At 46.8% G+C, this 16647-nt stretch overlaps 1 protein-coding gene across 10 annotated transcripts in view; it reads left to right on the forward strand.

Moving 5' to 3' along the window:
- CELF6 (CUGBP Elav-like family member 6) overlaps positions 1-16566 on the forward strand; it is a 32171-nt gene extending 15605 nt beyond the window's left edge. For 4 of the 10 annotated variants that reach the window (XM_078448846.2, XM_078448853.2, XM_078448854.2 and 1 more), the window contains 9 exons: positions 11354-11482; positions 11581-11660; positions 11828-11971; positions 12095-12227; positions 12310-12459; positions 12637-12699; positions 12969-13280; positions 13920-14075; positions 14922-16566. In XM_078448846.2, the coding sequence (XP_078304972.1) occupies positions 11354-11482; positions 11581-11660; positions 11828-11971; positions 12095-12227; positions 12310-12459; positions 12637-12699; positions 12969-13280; positions 13920-14047 (1139 nt within the window). In that variant the 3' untranslated portion in view covers positions 14048-14075; positions 14922-16566. Of the gene's footprint in view, positions 1-11353; positions 11483-11580; positions 11661-11827; positions 11972-12094; positions 12228-12309; positions 12460-12636; positions 12700-12968; positions 13281-13919; positions 14076-14921 lie in introns of those variants that run through there. The other 6 variants (XM_078448850.2, XM_078448851.2, XM_078448849.2 and 3 more) reach the window with 6 other exon arrangements.
- The last annotated feature ends 81 nt before the right edge of the window (positions 16567-16647 follow it).

A 16647-nucleotide genomic window follows, 5' to 3' on the forward strand; every position in this document is an offset into this window, starting at 1 on the left:
ACACAGGTATTTCCTGACAAGTGATGTCTCTTAGCACACATATACTCCATATGCGTTCATGAATAATCCTTGCAGGTTTAGATGACCCAATCTCTTAATTCCTTCCTGCTCCCACTCAGAGTCACCAAATGCTCCCTGCTACATTTTCAGGAGAGAGGAAGCATATGTACTGTCTTGCAGAACAGTTGGACCCTTACAATTTATTAGTATTTAACTACCAAACTGATCTGTGTTAGATAATCTTGTTACTAATTGAAGTGTGTTCCTTTCCTTCAATGTTATATACTGCTTCTAAAGTGAGTTCAGCTCTCTGCTGAATTTTAACACAAACTAATGCTTTAGAGACTCAACTCTTGAAATGGTATCAGAGTTTGGTTTTTTGAAATGTAACATTTGACACCAATGTGGGACAGCTTGCCCTATTCCAGTCTGATCTCTGTGATCCTAAACATTCTATAAAAGTTCATTGCTTGGGTGGGGGGGAGAGTTAAATCGGTGATGGGCATTAAGGAGGGCACATTTTGGGATGACCACATATGTAAGAGATGAATCACTGGGATCTACTTCTGAAGCCAAGACTACACTGTATGTTAACTAACTTGAATTTAAATTTAAAAAAATTATGGGGCGCCTGGGTGGCTCAGTCGGTTAAGCGGCCAACTTCGGCTCAGGTCATGATCTCACGGTCTGTGAGTTCGAGCCTCGCTCTATGCTCACAGCTCAGAGCCTGGAGCCTGTTTCAGATTCTGTGTCTCCCTGACTCTCTGATCCTCCCCCATTCATGCTCTGTCTCTGTCTCAAAAATAAATAAATGTTAAAAATTTAAAAGTAATAAATTAAAAAATTATCTAAGAAAAACTTCAGAGTTAATGGTCACACCTGTCCTGATATATTTAAGCCTATAAGTTTGATTTTTTATTATTCCCAAAATTAAATCCCTTAGTTTAGTTGATTAATAGTGATTTCTATATCTTTTAAGAATACTGATACCAATGCAGACATAATCTAGAGGGTATCAAAGCAAACAGTATAATCTTCCAAAATTCTACCATTTTCTTCTGGAAGGAAGTATTAGATTTTCCCCTCATAAAACAGGGATCACCAACTCAAATGCTACAGGAACCAGGTAGGTAACTTTAAATGGATGAGACTCATGACTGAATTACAATTTACATTTTAATTGTATTAAATATTGGCAACTAATTCAATTTTTAAAGTTTATTTATTTATTTTGAAAGAGAGTGAACGAACATTAGCAGGGGAGGGGCAGAGAAAGAGAGAGACAGAGAGAGAGACAAAGAGGGAGAGAGAGAATCCCAAGCAGGCTCCCTGTTGTCAGTGCGGAGCCTGGACCAGGGGCTTGATCTCACAAATCCTGAGATCATAACCTGAGCCAAAATCAAGAGTCAAACGCTTAACCAACTGAGCCACCCAGGCGTCCCAACTAATTCAATTTTTTTCTTAAATTTTTTTTACGTTTATTTATTTTTGATAGACAGAGAGAGACAGAGCACAGATGGGGGAGGGGAGAGGAAACCCAGAATCCAAAGCAGGCTCCAGGACAGAACCCAATGCGGGGCTTGAACTCACAAACCGCGAGATCATGCTTAGCCAACTGAGCTGCCCAGGTGCCCCACCAACTAATTCAATTTTTAAAAATTGGCCAGCACTGTGAGAACCCAGCCAAACCTGTTAGTTTTACTTCTTTTGCCCAAAGACTTCCATTTCTTCCCATCTGCATATAGGAGTAATCTATTGTGCACACGTGAGCTTTTTGATGAAAATAGTTACTTTACATTCTCCCTTGAATTTTGATGCCAGTGCAACTGCGTAGTATTTCTATTTTTAATCAATAGACATGAGGTTTGTGGTTGAAGTAACCTATGTTTTATTTATTTATTTATTTTTTTTTTAATTTTTTCCCAACGTTTTTTATTTATTTTTGGGGCAGAGAGAGACAGAGCATGAACGGGGGAGGGGCAGAGAGAGAGGGAGACACAGAATCGGAAACAGGCTCCAGGCTCCGAGCCATCAGCCCAGAGCCTGACGCGGGGCTCGAACTCACAGACCGCGAGATCGTGACCTGGCTGAAGTCGGACGCTTAACCGACTGCGCCACCCAGGCGCCCCACCTATGTTTTAAACACACTGTATGTCGTAGTACTTTTAGAAGTTATTGGTAACATTTGTATGTTCAATGCTTACAATGCAGTAATAGCAACACAGCAGGATCTGCCTGATAGAAGGTGCTGGAGGCCCTCTTCTTCCATGATCATCCTCTGCAGCCTTGATGGTACTCAGAGTGTCAAATGGGCATCCAGGTCGTCATGGACTATGTTATAGGAGCCTTTGAATGTATCTCAGGCTTTTCCCATAACTTGTGCAGCTAAGTTCCGGGCAGTTTATGTACTCCGTACCCCATGCCTATATTTTACATCCTGTGGCGTCGAGTGGTACTCTTAAAGGAAAATGCACCTAATTTTCCAAAACAAAATAATATCCTAATTATACTTAAGGCACCCACTTGTATATAAAACAAACATAGTGCCAGAAAATTTTCTCCTTGGCATTTGGATTTGTTTGAATGTGAACATTAAAATGTGTGCCGGGGCAAAAATTCAAGGTTCGTGTGTTTCAAAATGTTAACTTCAAATTATATGAGGTCAGAGCTAGAGATCCCCAAACCCTTCATACAATGGTAACTAAATAAGTCTATTTTGTTTCCTATTTTTTGAGCTTTATTGAGACATTATTGACATACAACATATATAAGTTGAAGATATGCAATGTGATTATTTGATACAGGTATATATTGCAAAATGGTTACCACAATAAGGTTAGTTAACAGTTCCTAAGTCTATTTTATTTGCTGTTCAGCGTAGAGACTGTAGTTTATTTTTTCTAACTTACATTATCTCTGCTATGGAGGCACAAAAAATAAGTTAAGTTGTAAGTACCAATCTTACAGGAAAAGTATTTTTTAGTCCTAAGGCAAAATCTTCAAAATCATTGAACTCTTGTATGTTTTTTCATCTCTTTCAAATTTTATAACAAAATCAATAAATTCATAAATCATAACAGTGATTACTTTGCTTGTCCCATTCTCCAACTTAGGCTTTTGTTTTTTGGTTTTTTTGGTTTTTTTGTTTTTAACCTAGCAAATATTCATGTATCCAGGATGCCCGAGGTACAGATATAGGTTAAGTAATCAATCCATGCACTCTTTCCACGTTAGTTTTTTGAAACCTTGAAATCTTAAATGTTCTCTGAAGTAAGGCATCTCTTTTTTTAATCTTGAAGTTTGGTGAACTGAAAAGGCCAATGATCTGTTATCACATCAACCCTCCTATCACCATCCTATAATTAATTAATTTCTGCCTGTATTTTCACAGATTTGTTTAAATATCAGCCTGGATTTGAAATACAAAATACTATATATATAATTATCTAACTAGGTGGGCCACATTTTTCTAATTTTATCCAGGATTCTCTTTTATTCAGTGTTTTACAACTGAACTTTGAGTTAAAGTTAAGTTTTGAGCTAGAATTTTCAGAATTGCATAATACTGGGACATATCCTCTGACTTAAGTCACATATACACCTTAGCAACAACTGTTCAGTTGGTCACCTGACACTCATATTTGTCTTTGATCCTTATACTTACTTAATTCGAAAAGGTATTCTTCCAGTGAAGACCTGACTGGATAAGATTCACAGTAGTGCTTAAGACTACTCAAGTCAATGTTTCACTTCCTAACATTAATTCTACCTCTGAAGGTAAAGGGAGGTGCTCTCCTTAAGCTTGACTCAGAACAGATCACCCAAAGCTGATTAACACTTTTAGGTCATGGCAATGGCTGAACGGCGCTGACGAGCCCTTCAGGTATAGGTATACAGCCTGCAAAGGAAAATACAGTCTGGATCCTGAGATTCTTCTCTCTCAGAGGAACCTGGACTCTCAAGCTTGGTCTACCTTTCTACCTGACTTTGTGGTTCTTCTGGATCAGGATTAAGGGACAACAGAGTCTCTGTTCTTTCTTGGTCTATGTGCCTATTTTTCAGCCCTCCTTAGAGCCCTTCTTCATCTTTTTTCTTCCAAGTTTTTATTTAAATTCAAGTTAGTTACCATATAGTGTATGTTGGTTTCAGGAGTCGAATTTAGTGATTCATCACTTACATGGAATACCCAGTGCTCATCACAAGTGCCCTCGTTAATGTCCATCGTCCAACACCCATCTAGGCCATCCCCCCCCCCCCCACTCCCTCCATCAACCCTCAGGGTTTTTTTTAAATTTTTTTAATGTTTATTTATTTTTGACAGAGAGAGAGAGAGACAGAGCATGAGTGGGGGAGGGGCAGAGAGAGAGGGAGGCACAGAATCCGAAGCAGGCTCCAGGCTCTGAGCTGTGAGCACAGAGCCCGACGCAGGGCTCGAACTCACAGACCCCGAGATCACGACTTGAGCCAAAGTCGGTGGCTCAACCGACTGAGCCACCCAAGTGCCCCTCCCTCAGTTTGTTCTCTGTAGCTAGGAGTCCCTTATGGTTTGCGTCCCTCTCTGTTTTTTTTTTTTTTTTATCTTATTTTCCCAGCCCCTTCTTCATTTTTAAAAATTATAGTAAAATAGACATAACACAAACTTTATCACCTTTACCACTTTTATATTCACCTTTACCATTTTTAAGTGTGCAGTTCACTTGTATTAAGTATATTCACATTGTTGTGCAACCCATCTCCAGAATTTCTTCATCTTATAAAACCCCAAATCTGTACCCATTAAATAACTCCCTCCAACCCCTGTAACCATCCTCTACTTTCTGTTTCTATGAATTTGACTTCTCTAGATATCTCATTTAACTGAAATCATACAGTATTTGTCTTTTGTGGCTGGCCTATTTCACTTAGCATCATGTCTTCAAGGTTCATCCATGTTGTAGCATATGTCAGATTTCCCTTCCTTTCAAAGGCTGAATAATATTCCATTGTGTGTGTGTGTGTGTGTGTGTGTATACATATACATATATGTATATACACCACACTTTTTTTTTTTTTTAATTTTTTTTCAACGTTTTTTATTTATTTTTGGGACAGAGAGAGACAGAGCATGAACGGGGGAGGGGCAGAGAGAGAGGGAGACACAGAATCGGAAACAGGCTCCAGGCTCCGAGCCATCAGCCCAGAGCCTGACGCGGGGCTCGAACTCACGGACCGCGAGATCGTGACCTGGCTGAAGTGGGACGCTTAACCGACTGCGCCACCCAGGCGCCCCACACCACACTTTCTTTATCCATTCATTGGCTGATAGATATCTGGGTTGCTTCCATGTTTAGCTCTTGTGGTAATGCTACTACGAACATAAGTGTACAAATATCTCTCTGAGACTTGGTTCTCAATTCTTTTTGATATAACACTCAAAACTGGTATTGCTGGATCATATGGTAATCCTATTTTAAATTTTGGGTAGAGCTGCCATACTGTTTTCCATAGTGGCTATACCATTTTACATTCCTACTAACAGTGCACAAAGTCCCCGGTTTCAATTTCTCCACATTCTTTCCAACACTTGCTATTTTTTCCTTCTTCTCTTCCCACTCCCCCCCCCCCCCCCCCCGCTTCTTCTTATCCTTTTCTCCTTCCTCTCCTCCTCCACCTTCTCCTTCTTCTTCTCCTAGGAACACCTGGGTGGCTCACTCGCTTAAGCAGTTAAGTGGCTGACTCTTGATATGGGCTCAGGTTGTGATCTCTGGGTTGTGGGATTGAGCCCTGCATAGGGCCCCCCGCTGAGCAGAGTCTGCTTGGGATTCTCTCTGCCCCTCCTCCACTTGTGCGTGCTCTCTCAAAATAAATTAATTAATTTAAAAAAAATCAAACAGGGGCGCCTGGGTGGCTCAGTCGGTTAAGCGTCCGACTTCAGCTCAGGTCACGATCTCGCGGTCCGCGAGTTCGAGCCCCGTGTCGGGCTCTGCGCTGACGGCTCACAGCCTGGAGCTTGCTTCCGATTCTGTGTCTCCCTCTTTCTCTGCCCCTCCCCCGTTCATGCTGTGTCTCTCTCTGTCTCAAAAATAAATAAACGTTAAAAAAAATTAAAAAAAAAAAATAAAAAAAATAAAAAAATCAAACAACCCTCTCCCCAAAACTAGTCATCCTAATAGGTGTAAGGTGATATGGTTTATGGCTTTAATTTTTACTTCTTTAAGGATTTACAGTTGTGTTGAGCATTTTTGTATATGCTCACCGGCCATTTGCATATCTTCTTTGGAGAAAAGCTTATTTAAGCCCTTTGCTCACTTTTTTTTAAAGTTTATTTTTGAGAGAGCAAGAGAGAGAGAGAAACAGAGCGTGAGTGGGGGAGGGGCAGAGAGACAGGGAGACACAGAATCTGAAGCAGGCTCCAGGCTCCAAGCTGCCAGCACAGAGCCTGACACAGGCCCGAACCCACAAACCGCAAGATCGTGACCTGAGCCAAATTCAGACGCTGAGCTGTCAGCACAGAGCCCACATGGGGCTCAAACTCATGACCCGAACCGAAGTCGGACGCCCAACCAACTGAGCCCCTTTGCTCACTTTTTAATAGGATCATTTGTTTTTTGTTGTTGTTGAGTTGTAGGAGCTCTTATTCTGGATATTAACCCCTTATCAGATATATGACTTGCAAATATTTTCTCCTACTCTGTAGCTCTGAGTGTGTACTTTGATGCACAGAAGTTTTTAATTCTGATGTGGTTCAGTTTATCTATTCTTTTGCTGCCTATGTGTGTGGTGTCATATCTAAGAAATCATTGCCAAATGCAAGGTCATGAAGCTTTTCCCCTGATTTCTTCTAACAGTGTCATACTTTTAGCACTCATGCTTAGGTCTTTGATTCATTTTCAGTTAATTTTTGTATACGATGAAAGTAAGGGTCCAATGTCATTCTTTTGCATGTATATATCCACTTTTCTCAGCACTATTTGTTGAAAAGACTGGCACTCTTGTCAAAAATCATTTGACCATATATGTGAGGGCTTATTTCTGGCCTCTATTCTATTCCATTGGTCTGCGTGTCTTTATGCCAGTGTCACACTGCTTGATTACTGTAGGTTTGTAATAAGTTTGAAATCAGAAAGTGTGAGATCTCAAACTTTCTTCTTTTTTGAGATTGTCTTGACTGTTCAAGGTTTCTTGAGATTTCATATGAATTTTAGGATGGATTTCTCTATTTCTGCAAAAAATACCATTGGTACTTTAATAGAAATTACATTAAATCTGTAGATCTCTTTGGGTAGTGGTGACATCTAGCAATATTAAGTCTTTCAATCCATGAACACAAGATGTCTTCCATTTATTTGTGTCTTCTTAAATTTCTTTCAGCAATATTTTGTAGTTTTCAGGATACAAGTCTTTTTCCTCCTTGTTTAAGTTTATTCCTAAGTATTTTATTCTTTTTGATGCTACTATAAATGGAACTGTTTTCTTAATTTTCTTTTTGGATTGTTCATTGCTAGTGTATAAAAACACAACTGATTCTGTGTTGATTTTGTATTCTGCAACTAGCTGAATTTGTTTATTAGTTCTAACATTTGTTTTGTGGAATTAAAGCTCTTCTTGATGCTTATAAGGTTGGGCCAGAAGACTCTGGTTTACCCTGGGTGTTTCCTTCACTGACTATCCCGGGCTTTCTTGGCTCCTTATGCTGGAGTCATCACTAAGAACATCAGGGGAGAGAGGCTATGCTCCAAATGCTGCCACCAGCAAGACCCCTGGGGTTGGAATTTGGACTGAAAGATGGACCAGTATTTTAAGATATATTTGGTGGTTTAATATATATTTTAAGATATATTTGGTGGTTTAATATATATTTTAAGATATATTTGGTGGTTTAATGCTGTAACCTTGTTCCTACACAGTCCCTACAATCATGACATCCCACCAACAGGAAGGTGAGTGGGTGTGAGAGGCCTAGAAGCCAGAAGCTTGGGCCCTTGAGGAATTCCTCTGGGCCAACTTGAGGCAGAGCCTCCTTTCTTGAACAGCATCTTGGTGCCTTTCTTGAGGAAGAGGGAGTGGACTGACTCTGACTCTGGGTTCTCAAAGCCCATCACTTGCTGCATTAGAATCCCTGACCTGTATAGCCAGCTACACAAGGCAGCTTTAAGGAGAAGGGCCTCTGGGCCCAAACAACTTGATCTGGGTTCAAAAAAGCATTTGATAGAAGACCAAGGAGTACACCTTAGTTGACAACAAGAGAATGTGGTAATGCTATTCAACTGTGTGTCTATCTAATTCTGTCTCAACTCCACACTAATGCTATCTTCCAACTCCTTCCACTCTGGGAAGGTTGAGCCTCCTTCCTTGATATTCCCATCTTGCTGGGGCCCCACCCACTGCCCATGGGATGATTTTATCCAGACATTTCTGACCCACGTCTTATAGAACCCTCGCTTTCCCAAACTGATAGAGTTTGAACTAGAGGAAATTGAATTACCTGGGCTAACTCCCACCACCATCTCTCTCTGGGGGCACTAATCAGCCCTCAGAACATTCAGGGCTGTGTATTTTGGGGCTACTCTTAGGTCTAGCCTGTACTTCTCTTTGGCAGGTCCCTGAGAAACTTATCCCACCATTTCAGGATCACCTGAAACTCATGGCCATTGTGACCTAGATCATCCTCCTGTCAAACATCATCAGACTCCCCGTAAAGTGGTAAAGGGAATACCAGGATTCAAAGTGACACCTGTGAAACAGCCCAGCCTGTACCCCAGCTTCATTTCAATTTCAAATTCTGTAGAACCCAGTAGGCAAGAACCATAAGGTCAATGCCCTCTCGTGGAAATTGAAATTCTTGACTTGACACTGGAAAAGAAGGATCAGAGAATTTCATGGTCTGTGTCATGAGCTTGAACTGACCACCATCAGCAGAAAAGAGCAACGAGAGGAAGAGCAGATAAAGGATCAGGCCACCGTCTACACAATCCTGTTTATTGTCTTGGGGGCTCCATCTCAGCCTTGACTTTTCTCTTCCTACCTAGGGCTACCTGGATGCTGGTCCATGTGGTATAACATCTTACTTAGGTGCCATCACCATCTTGCAGGCCCTACCCAATGATGCAGCTGCACTACAAATTAGGGCATGATGAAGCCCTCTTTAAGCCTTGGGACTCGAGGCCGTAGGATCTTCTCTAAGCGCCCCCTGGACTTCTGACAGACATATGGGCATACTTTAGTATCATAGCTCAGAACAATGACACAATTTTCTGGGGTGTGATTCCCTGAGCAAACAGGGACTGTCTTCCGACGTCAAGGCAAAGCCACCAGCAGACTGATCAAGCAATTCGTGAAAGACCTTTTCTTGTCTTCTGGGTTTCCTGGAAAGGATGATCTCAGATCCCTCTTCATACACCGTATGGAACTCTGTTTGTTATCTTTTAGGTCAGTGGTTTTTAAAGGACTTTCCTTGGAGTCCCATTTAGGGGGTTCTAGAAGATGAAGCAAGAGGAACTTCAGCACCCCCCATCCCCACCCCCACTTTTCTGGTTTCAGTCAGAGCAGTTGTCTCTTACATTTTGAGCTTCATCCTAATGTTTTTGTTAGAACAGCATATTCCACAGCTTTTTCTAAAAGAAAAAAAAGAAAGAAACCAGTGATCTGTTCCAAAAGCACTCTTCTGTGGCTAACACTCCCAGAAGTGAAGCACACTCATCAGATTGTACTCTCACCACAGAAGGCCAGCGCTTCCTCTAGGATTCCAGCCACAGTACACTGTATATCCCTTCCCCCTTGGGATCAATGGGCAGCAACCCTCTGGAGAGGGGGCAGGATTCTGCTGAAACACACTCTGCCTGTCCCATATAAACCACAGCCCCCACCCTCCACACAGACACAAAACTGATAGACCCCTTAGAGTCCCAGGACAGCCTAGGCTGAACCCCACACCATCCAGGTAAAATGTGGACACACAGATAACCCTGCTGGAGATTCACTCCACTGCTAACTTCAGGGAGTCTATTCTTCCTTTTCATTGCCACCCAGGCTTCAGTCTATGGCTCTCACCAGCATTGTCTCCCTTGCACTCAGGACCCAGGGATCCCCAGTGGCCTAGCCAAACTTGTCAAGGAGTAAAGCAGTGTGGGATGGGTTTTCTTGGGCTCTAGGATCTGAAGGTGAAGCCTGAAGCCAGAATCTCACCCATTCCTTCTCTGTCAATTTATGTTGCCTACATGAAGTTGCATCCTATTGCAGAGATTTTTGTTGGTGCAGAAAGGAGCAGGGCTTTGACAGTAGGCCCTGTGGGCTGGGCCCCTCTACCTTGGGCTCCTGGACGGTGCTGCTGAGACCTGACTTGCTAGATGTGCAGATGAGCCCTGGTTTCCAGCCCCAGCTCCAAGGAACACACGCAAAGCTTGCAGTCCCTTTCCTGGCATCTCTACTCCCAGAGGAAGAGTGAAGACAGGGAGGGATATGACTTGTTCTCAGGTGGTCATCCAAGTTCTACAGGCAGAAAGAACTGTTCTTCTTAGCATGGACACCTGAGGAAGGATCAGGGCAAGAGAATCAGGGAAGGCAGAAAGGAGGCAGTGGGGCTCAGTGAGGGCCTTGGAAGCTCAACGAGGGAATAAGTTGGTTGAGCTGGGAGTTAAGGAAAGGGGTCAAGGGCTTGGCAAGTGTAGGGGGAGAAATGCTAATGTTGGAGGCTCAGGAACCCAAGCTTCCTGCTCTCTTTCAACCTTTGGGCACCCAAGTTGAGTTTGGTGCTAGACTTGGAGATTCATCATTCCAGTGTTCAATATCTGGGGATGAGGCAGTACAATGAGACAAAGGTTTTCTGTGCTGTTTTTGTTTTGTCTTGTTTTTTGTTTTTGGCCCAGAACCCTCCCTGGTTTGCACAGGAAGGGGCATTGATAGCACTGCCATCAGGCTGACTAGCAAAGGTGAACTTCTCTTCTCCGAATCCAGTCTGAATACAAAGGCCTTCTTTGAGGACCCCCTCCCTGAATAAGGCTGAAATGGTCCAAAATAGCCTTTTTTGGACCCTAACAACAGAAAGGCCAAACATATAAAAGATGTATATAGGGCTCTACCAAACCAAAGAGATCAACCAAATCACTTTCCGCAAGAGCAGCAAGCAGTCTTTCTTGTTTTTTCCCACGACCTGAGTTTTCATGGTGTATTTGGGTTAAGTTCTTTTCCTCTAGATCTGTCTATAGATCATCCTTCCCCTCTAAGAAACCCAACCTTGTAGCCCCAGGGCATTCTCACTCCCTATACCTCTTCCCAGGGCTGGGCTGTGGTGAACTACCTTCTTAAGCTCCTCTGGCTACTCTGGGGAGTCCAAGAGGACTTAGGGTCTCCAGGTCACTCCTGGATTTGTCCCCAGAGGACCGAAAGCTGTTTGTGGGAATGCTGGGGAAGCAGCAGGGTGAGGAGGACGTCAGGCGCCTGTTCCAGCCCTTTGGCCATATCGAGGAGTGCACCGTCTTGCGGAGCCCTGATGGTACCAGTAAAGGTGACTTGAGCTGACCCTGGGATTTCCTGCCTCATTCTGGGCCGCATGACCCTTTGGCCCCTGTGGTCTGAGCCACCAATCCTTCTATTCTGCCCCAGGCTGTGCCTTTGTGAAGTTCGGGAGTCAGGGGGAAGCTCAGGCAGCTATCCAGAGTCTGCATGGCAGCCGGACCATGGCGGTGAGGGCGGGCACCGGGGGCCCTGGGTGAGGCCAGTGGGGGTGGGGACGGGCTTCTCCCCACATGCGATCGGTGCCCCCAACAAAAGGCCTAATGGGCAAAGCGCTTGGCCTAGGGCCGGGGCTGGGGTCTGGACTGGTCACGGCGGCCTCCCCTGCCCTACCCAGGGAGCCTCGTCCAGCCTCGTGGTCAAGCTGGCGGACACCGACAGGGAGCGCGCGCTGCGGCGGATGCAGCAGATGGCGGGCCAGCTGGGTGCCTTCCACCCGGCACCGCTGCCTCTGGGGGCGTGTGGAGCCTACACCACCGCGGTATGTGCCTGGCCCCGGAGGTCACGGAAGGGCGGGTGGGCGGCTGGACCAGGCTGGAGGTCGGGAGCCAGGGCAGCTGCCCGCCGCTGGGTCCTCCACACCCGCCCTTCTTCCCTCCCAAAGATCCTGCAGCACCAGGCGGCCCTGCTGGCGGCGGCACAGGGCCCGGGCCTAGGCCCCGTGGCCGCAGTGGCGGCCCAGATGCAGCACGTGGCGGCCTTCAGCCTGGTAGCCGCGCCGCTGTTGCCCGCGGCAGGTACTGCGCGCAGGGGCGGGGCGGCGGCTGGGACCCGGCCCCGCAGGGCTGTGGCCTGACTCTCCGACCTCCTCGCCTCCAGCAGCCAGTTCCCCGCCGGGCGGCGGCCCTGGCTCGCTTCCCGGTCTGCCAGCACCCATCGGGGTTAATGGATTCGGCCCCCTGACTCCCCAGACCAACGGGCAGCCGGGCTCTGACACTCTCTACAATAACGGGCTCTCCCCTTACCCAGGTGGGCCCTCCGCTCCGCCCAAATCTCCCGGAAAAGGAGTGGGGAGCGGGGAGCCGGGGGTAGGGGGGAGCAACCGCCCTGGGAAGGGACTCCTCCTTCCCTCCTGCCTATCACAACATCCCTCCACCTCCCCACCCGCCCACCTTCACCGTGGGCCTCGCGCCCCTCTCTCCCCAGCCCAGAGCCCCGGCGTGGCTGACCCCCTGCAGCAGGCCTACGCTGGGATGCACCACTACGCAGGTTTCACTTGGCGCTACGCGTCCTGGGGGGGGGGGGGGGGGTTTGAAGGGCCCCAGAAAGGGATAGGGAAACTTGGGGGGGGGGGCGGGGGTGAGGCTCTCTCCTGAGGAGTCGACCCTCCCATCCCCCCATCCCTGGGCCCAGAACAACCCCTCTAGGGGTAGGGTTACCTGTACTGGGCTGAATTGGTCAAAGATGGCCAGGCAGATGGGGCCATGCTTGGGGGATGGCTTCTGGGGGTCACTGCCCACTCCCACTTCTGTCTCCAGCAGCCTATCCATCGGCTTATGCCCCAGTGAGCACAGCTTTTCCCCAGCAGTCTTCAGCCCTGCCCCAGCAGCAAAGAGAAGGTGAGAGACAGGGGGCTGGAGATCAGGGCGGCGGTGGGGCTGGACTCAGGGTCCCTCCCCTGAACCAGCGTGCTGCTGTTCCTGCAGGCCCCGAAGGCTGTAACCTCTTCATCTATCACCTGCCTCAGGAGTTTGGTGATGCAGAACTCATACAAACATTCCTGCCCTTTGGAGCTGTTGTCTCTGCCAAAGTCTTTGTGGACCGAGCCACCAACCAGAGCAAATGTTTCGGTGAGCTGAGCCCCATCCATGGGCCTCTCCCACTCATAACTTTGAGATTCAGTGCAGACCCTAGGCTTATCCCTCCATAAGTCAATGACTCCCAGAGAATCATATGGCACAAAAGCAGGCTCACATACCAGTAAGCCTCACAGTAGTAAGCTCAGACCGGAACAAGGCCATTTCAGGTTCACCTGAGAAAGTCAGGTGTCTGGAAGATGTTCGACCAGGTCAGGCTTTAGAGTCTAGCAGGGCAGGAAGAATATAGTCTGGGGCCAGAGATCCCCTCCAGCCCCAGCTACAGTTTAGAGGACTAGAATGGGAGCGGTAGAGGCAGAGAATTAACCCATGTCAGGGAAAGACAAGGAAATCCCCCAAGCCGCACACTCCCCATTGCCAACACACTCAGAATTTCTTCCTGTCCTTCCAAGAATTATACCTTTAGGAAACTTAGGCCACTTGCCTATGTAAGTATGAGTGTGTATCCATGTGTGCATAAGCACATGCAAACAATGGAGGGTGGGGGGTATATGTTTTGATGGGACTGGCCGGAGGGGACAGGGACAGACGGGGCTTGTCAGAGAGAAGGGACCCTGCCAGGCAGAGTTCCCAGCTGACCTCTCTGCCCACGCCCCCGCTCCCGCTCCCCAGGGTTTGTTAGCTTTGACAATCCAACCAGTGCCCAGACAGCTATTCAGGCCATGAATGGCTTTCAAATTGGCATGAAGAGGCTCAAAGTCCAGCTAAAGAGGCCCAAGGATGCCAATCGGCCTTACTGATCTTCTCTCACTGACCAGCCACAGAAAGGTGAGTCCTTGGTGGACCCCAGGCAGATGGGGCCTGAGTGATGGAGGCCCTGTCCGCTTTGATGTTCCTTTTGAGATGTCAGGAGCACCCACCTCTGAAAGAGTCTGGGAGAGAAGAGCCAGAAGCGAAGGAGGAATCCTCAGCTGGAGACTTTGATGTTTCTCCAAGGATGGAGATGAATTAGACAACTTCCTGTCTCCATAGTCTGGGAGAGACAGTTATGGCAAGATCTAACCATTAGATTAATGGTAGTTCTACTGCAGGGAGAGCCACAGGGGGCCATGGGAGTAGAGAAGTTGTATGTGGGGAGGGCAGGGCAGGTGGAGGATGAGACTAGAAAAGTTGTGAAGGGTCACAAGTTTGGACACTGGGGAGTTAAGCAAAGAAGGGATAAGATGCAGGAGACTGGGATAATGGCAGAGAACATGGAGATGAGGAGAGAAGCAGATAAGCTAAAGAAGCAGGATCCACAGGGCCTGGTGGGGGATGGGGAGAGAGATGACAAGCCCCTTAGGTTTCTGGCAGGGCCAGCTGCCTGCGCCTTCCAGAGACATGCTGTCTCAGAAGGTCCATGTGGCCCTGCCTCACTTGCACTATCCCAGGGAGCTCTTTGGAGAGGGTGTGGGGCTGGAGTCATCTTCCCAGGAGGACCCAAGGGCACTTCAGTGGACCAGGTTGCTGCCTTGAGCCTGCGGCAGCTCTACCCCTGGGAAAAGAGGTCCACTCACTCACCTGAGACGTCACTGCTGGGGCAGGTGGCTCCCTCCTGTCTTGCCCTCCAGAGTGATTTTTGCCTCTTTATATTTTCTTTTTCCTCTCTCCTTATCAACCAATACCCAACAACAGAAACTGAAGAGTGAGAAGAAAGGAAAGGAAAAGCACAGAAATGCTTGAGCAGCCCTTCCCGAAGGAGCAGCCATGGATGGAGGTGGATCGGACCCAAGGCTGGCGCCTGGGGCTCAGGCCACGTTAAGGATTGTTTTCATCAAGTGGGTTGTCCTGTGCCTGTGGCATAGAGCGCAGGCTGGCAAGGCAGCTGGGGCTGGCTGAGGATTGACTGTCTAGGGGAACCAGCAGAGGGCCTTGGGGGTGCCAAGGGCTTCTCCGCAAGGGAAGCCCAGATTTACTTCTTTCAAAATCATATCATTCCTTAGAGTTTAGGGACCAAAGGACTATTGCTTTTTTTTAAAGAATATATATATCTATATAAATTAAAACAAAGAAACAAAAAAAAAACAAAAACAAAAACAAAACAAAAGAAAAAAACACAAGAGAAACAAAAAGACAGTATAGAGTCTCATACAAGCTGCCTTTAAATATCCCTAGGAGACAGGGTGAAGGAGACCCTTGAAAGCCTCAGCCCAGGCAGAGGGAGGCTGTGGAAAGATTGTTCTGTGTCTCATTCCCTCTTAAATTGTCCCCCCCCAACCTTGCCTTTTTAAAATAATGAAGGACTTAAGGTCTAGCTCCCATGCAGGTAACAAGGAGAGTTATGGAAGCAGGGAATCCATAATCCTCAAACTCAGAGAGCATCTCTGAAGAGCTCCAGGAGGAGCTCTGGCCTGTCCTGACCTTTGCCACCCTGAGAAGCCCTCTAGCCAGCAGGAGTGTCCTTCTTGACGGCCTTTCCTGTGGAACCACTGCTTCCCCAGACAGGAAGAGAGGGAGTTTTAACCACCCCAGCCTTTCCCTTCCCCATCCAGATAGACAGAGGCCCTGCCTTTGGCTGAGCCGAGACACCTCCTGTTTCCCCTCACCTTAAGTCAGCCCCAGTGTCCCCTTGTTCCAGGCCACCTTCTGTCTCCAAGTCTATGTTTGCCCACCTGTAAAGTAGATTCAGGATATATGTAGAGGGCGATGACAACAGACTTGGAAGGTTTGCTACTGTATATACTGCCATTGAGAAGGGGATAATTTTCAATATGTAGAAGCTTCAGAATTTAGAGGTCCCTCTTTACCCAGGACCTGGGAGGGAAGTAGATGTTTTGCCAAAATACTTCTTCATTCCTTTAAAAAGTACATCTTTCCTATGCAAGAGTGTCTCACATGTGCTTATCCAAGGTGCTTCTAGATGGTGAGCAGTGTTCAGCTTAGAAGTGGTGTGTGCTCTGTCTGTCTGTCTTTGTCTATCTGTTGTATTCAGTGGGTGCCATATAAAGCTGATCAACGGTGGTGCTTTCTGCCTGCTTCTGTGAGATGGGCAAAAGATTCAGCCTAGAACACCATGACTCACCTTGCCTTGGTCAGCCTGTCCTGGGCCTGCAGGGCCTTGCACATATTTTTCCCAGGAGGATCATTTCCCCTCCACCTCATAGACATGGGACAAACTGGTCTGGGGCCCCAGCCGTGTGGTGGGCCCTCTGATCCCCAGATGTGGCTGAGGCTGGAGGCCTCTGATCTGATATTACATCAGACAGGAAAGGGTATGGGGGGGTGGGGTTGGAGGGTTCCTCCTTCATAACAGAATCTAAGAAAACTTGTTCCCACCTGGTCCTCTGTCTTTGACTCATTTTTGGAGTGAATGGGATGAATAACAGATATGGTAATAACATTACCGGGTAAGGTGCAGTGT

The sequence above is a fragment of the Panthera onca genome, chromosome B3 (genome assembly GCF_046562875.1).
Source record: "Panthera onca isolate mPanOnc1 chromosome B3, mPanOnc1 haplotype 2, whole genome shotgun sequence".
Classification (NCBI taxonomy): Eukaryota; Metazoa; Chordata; class Mammalia; order Carnivora; family Felidae; genus Panthera; species Panthera onca.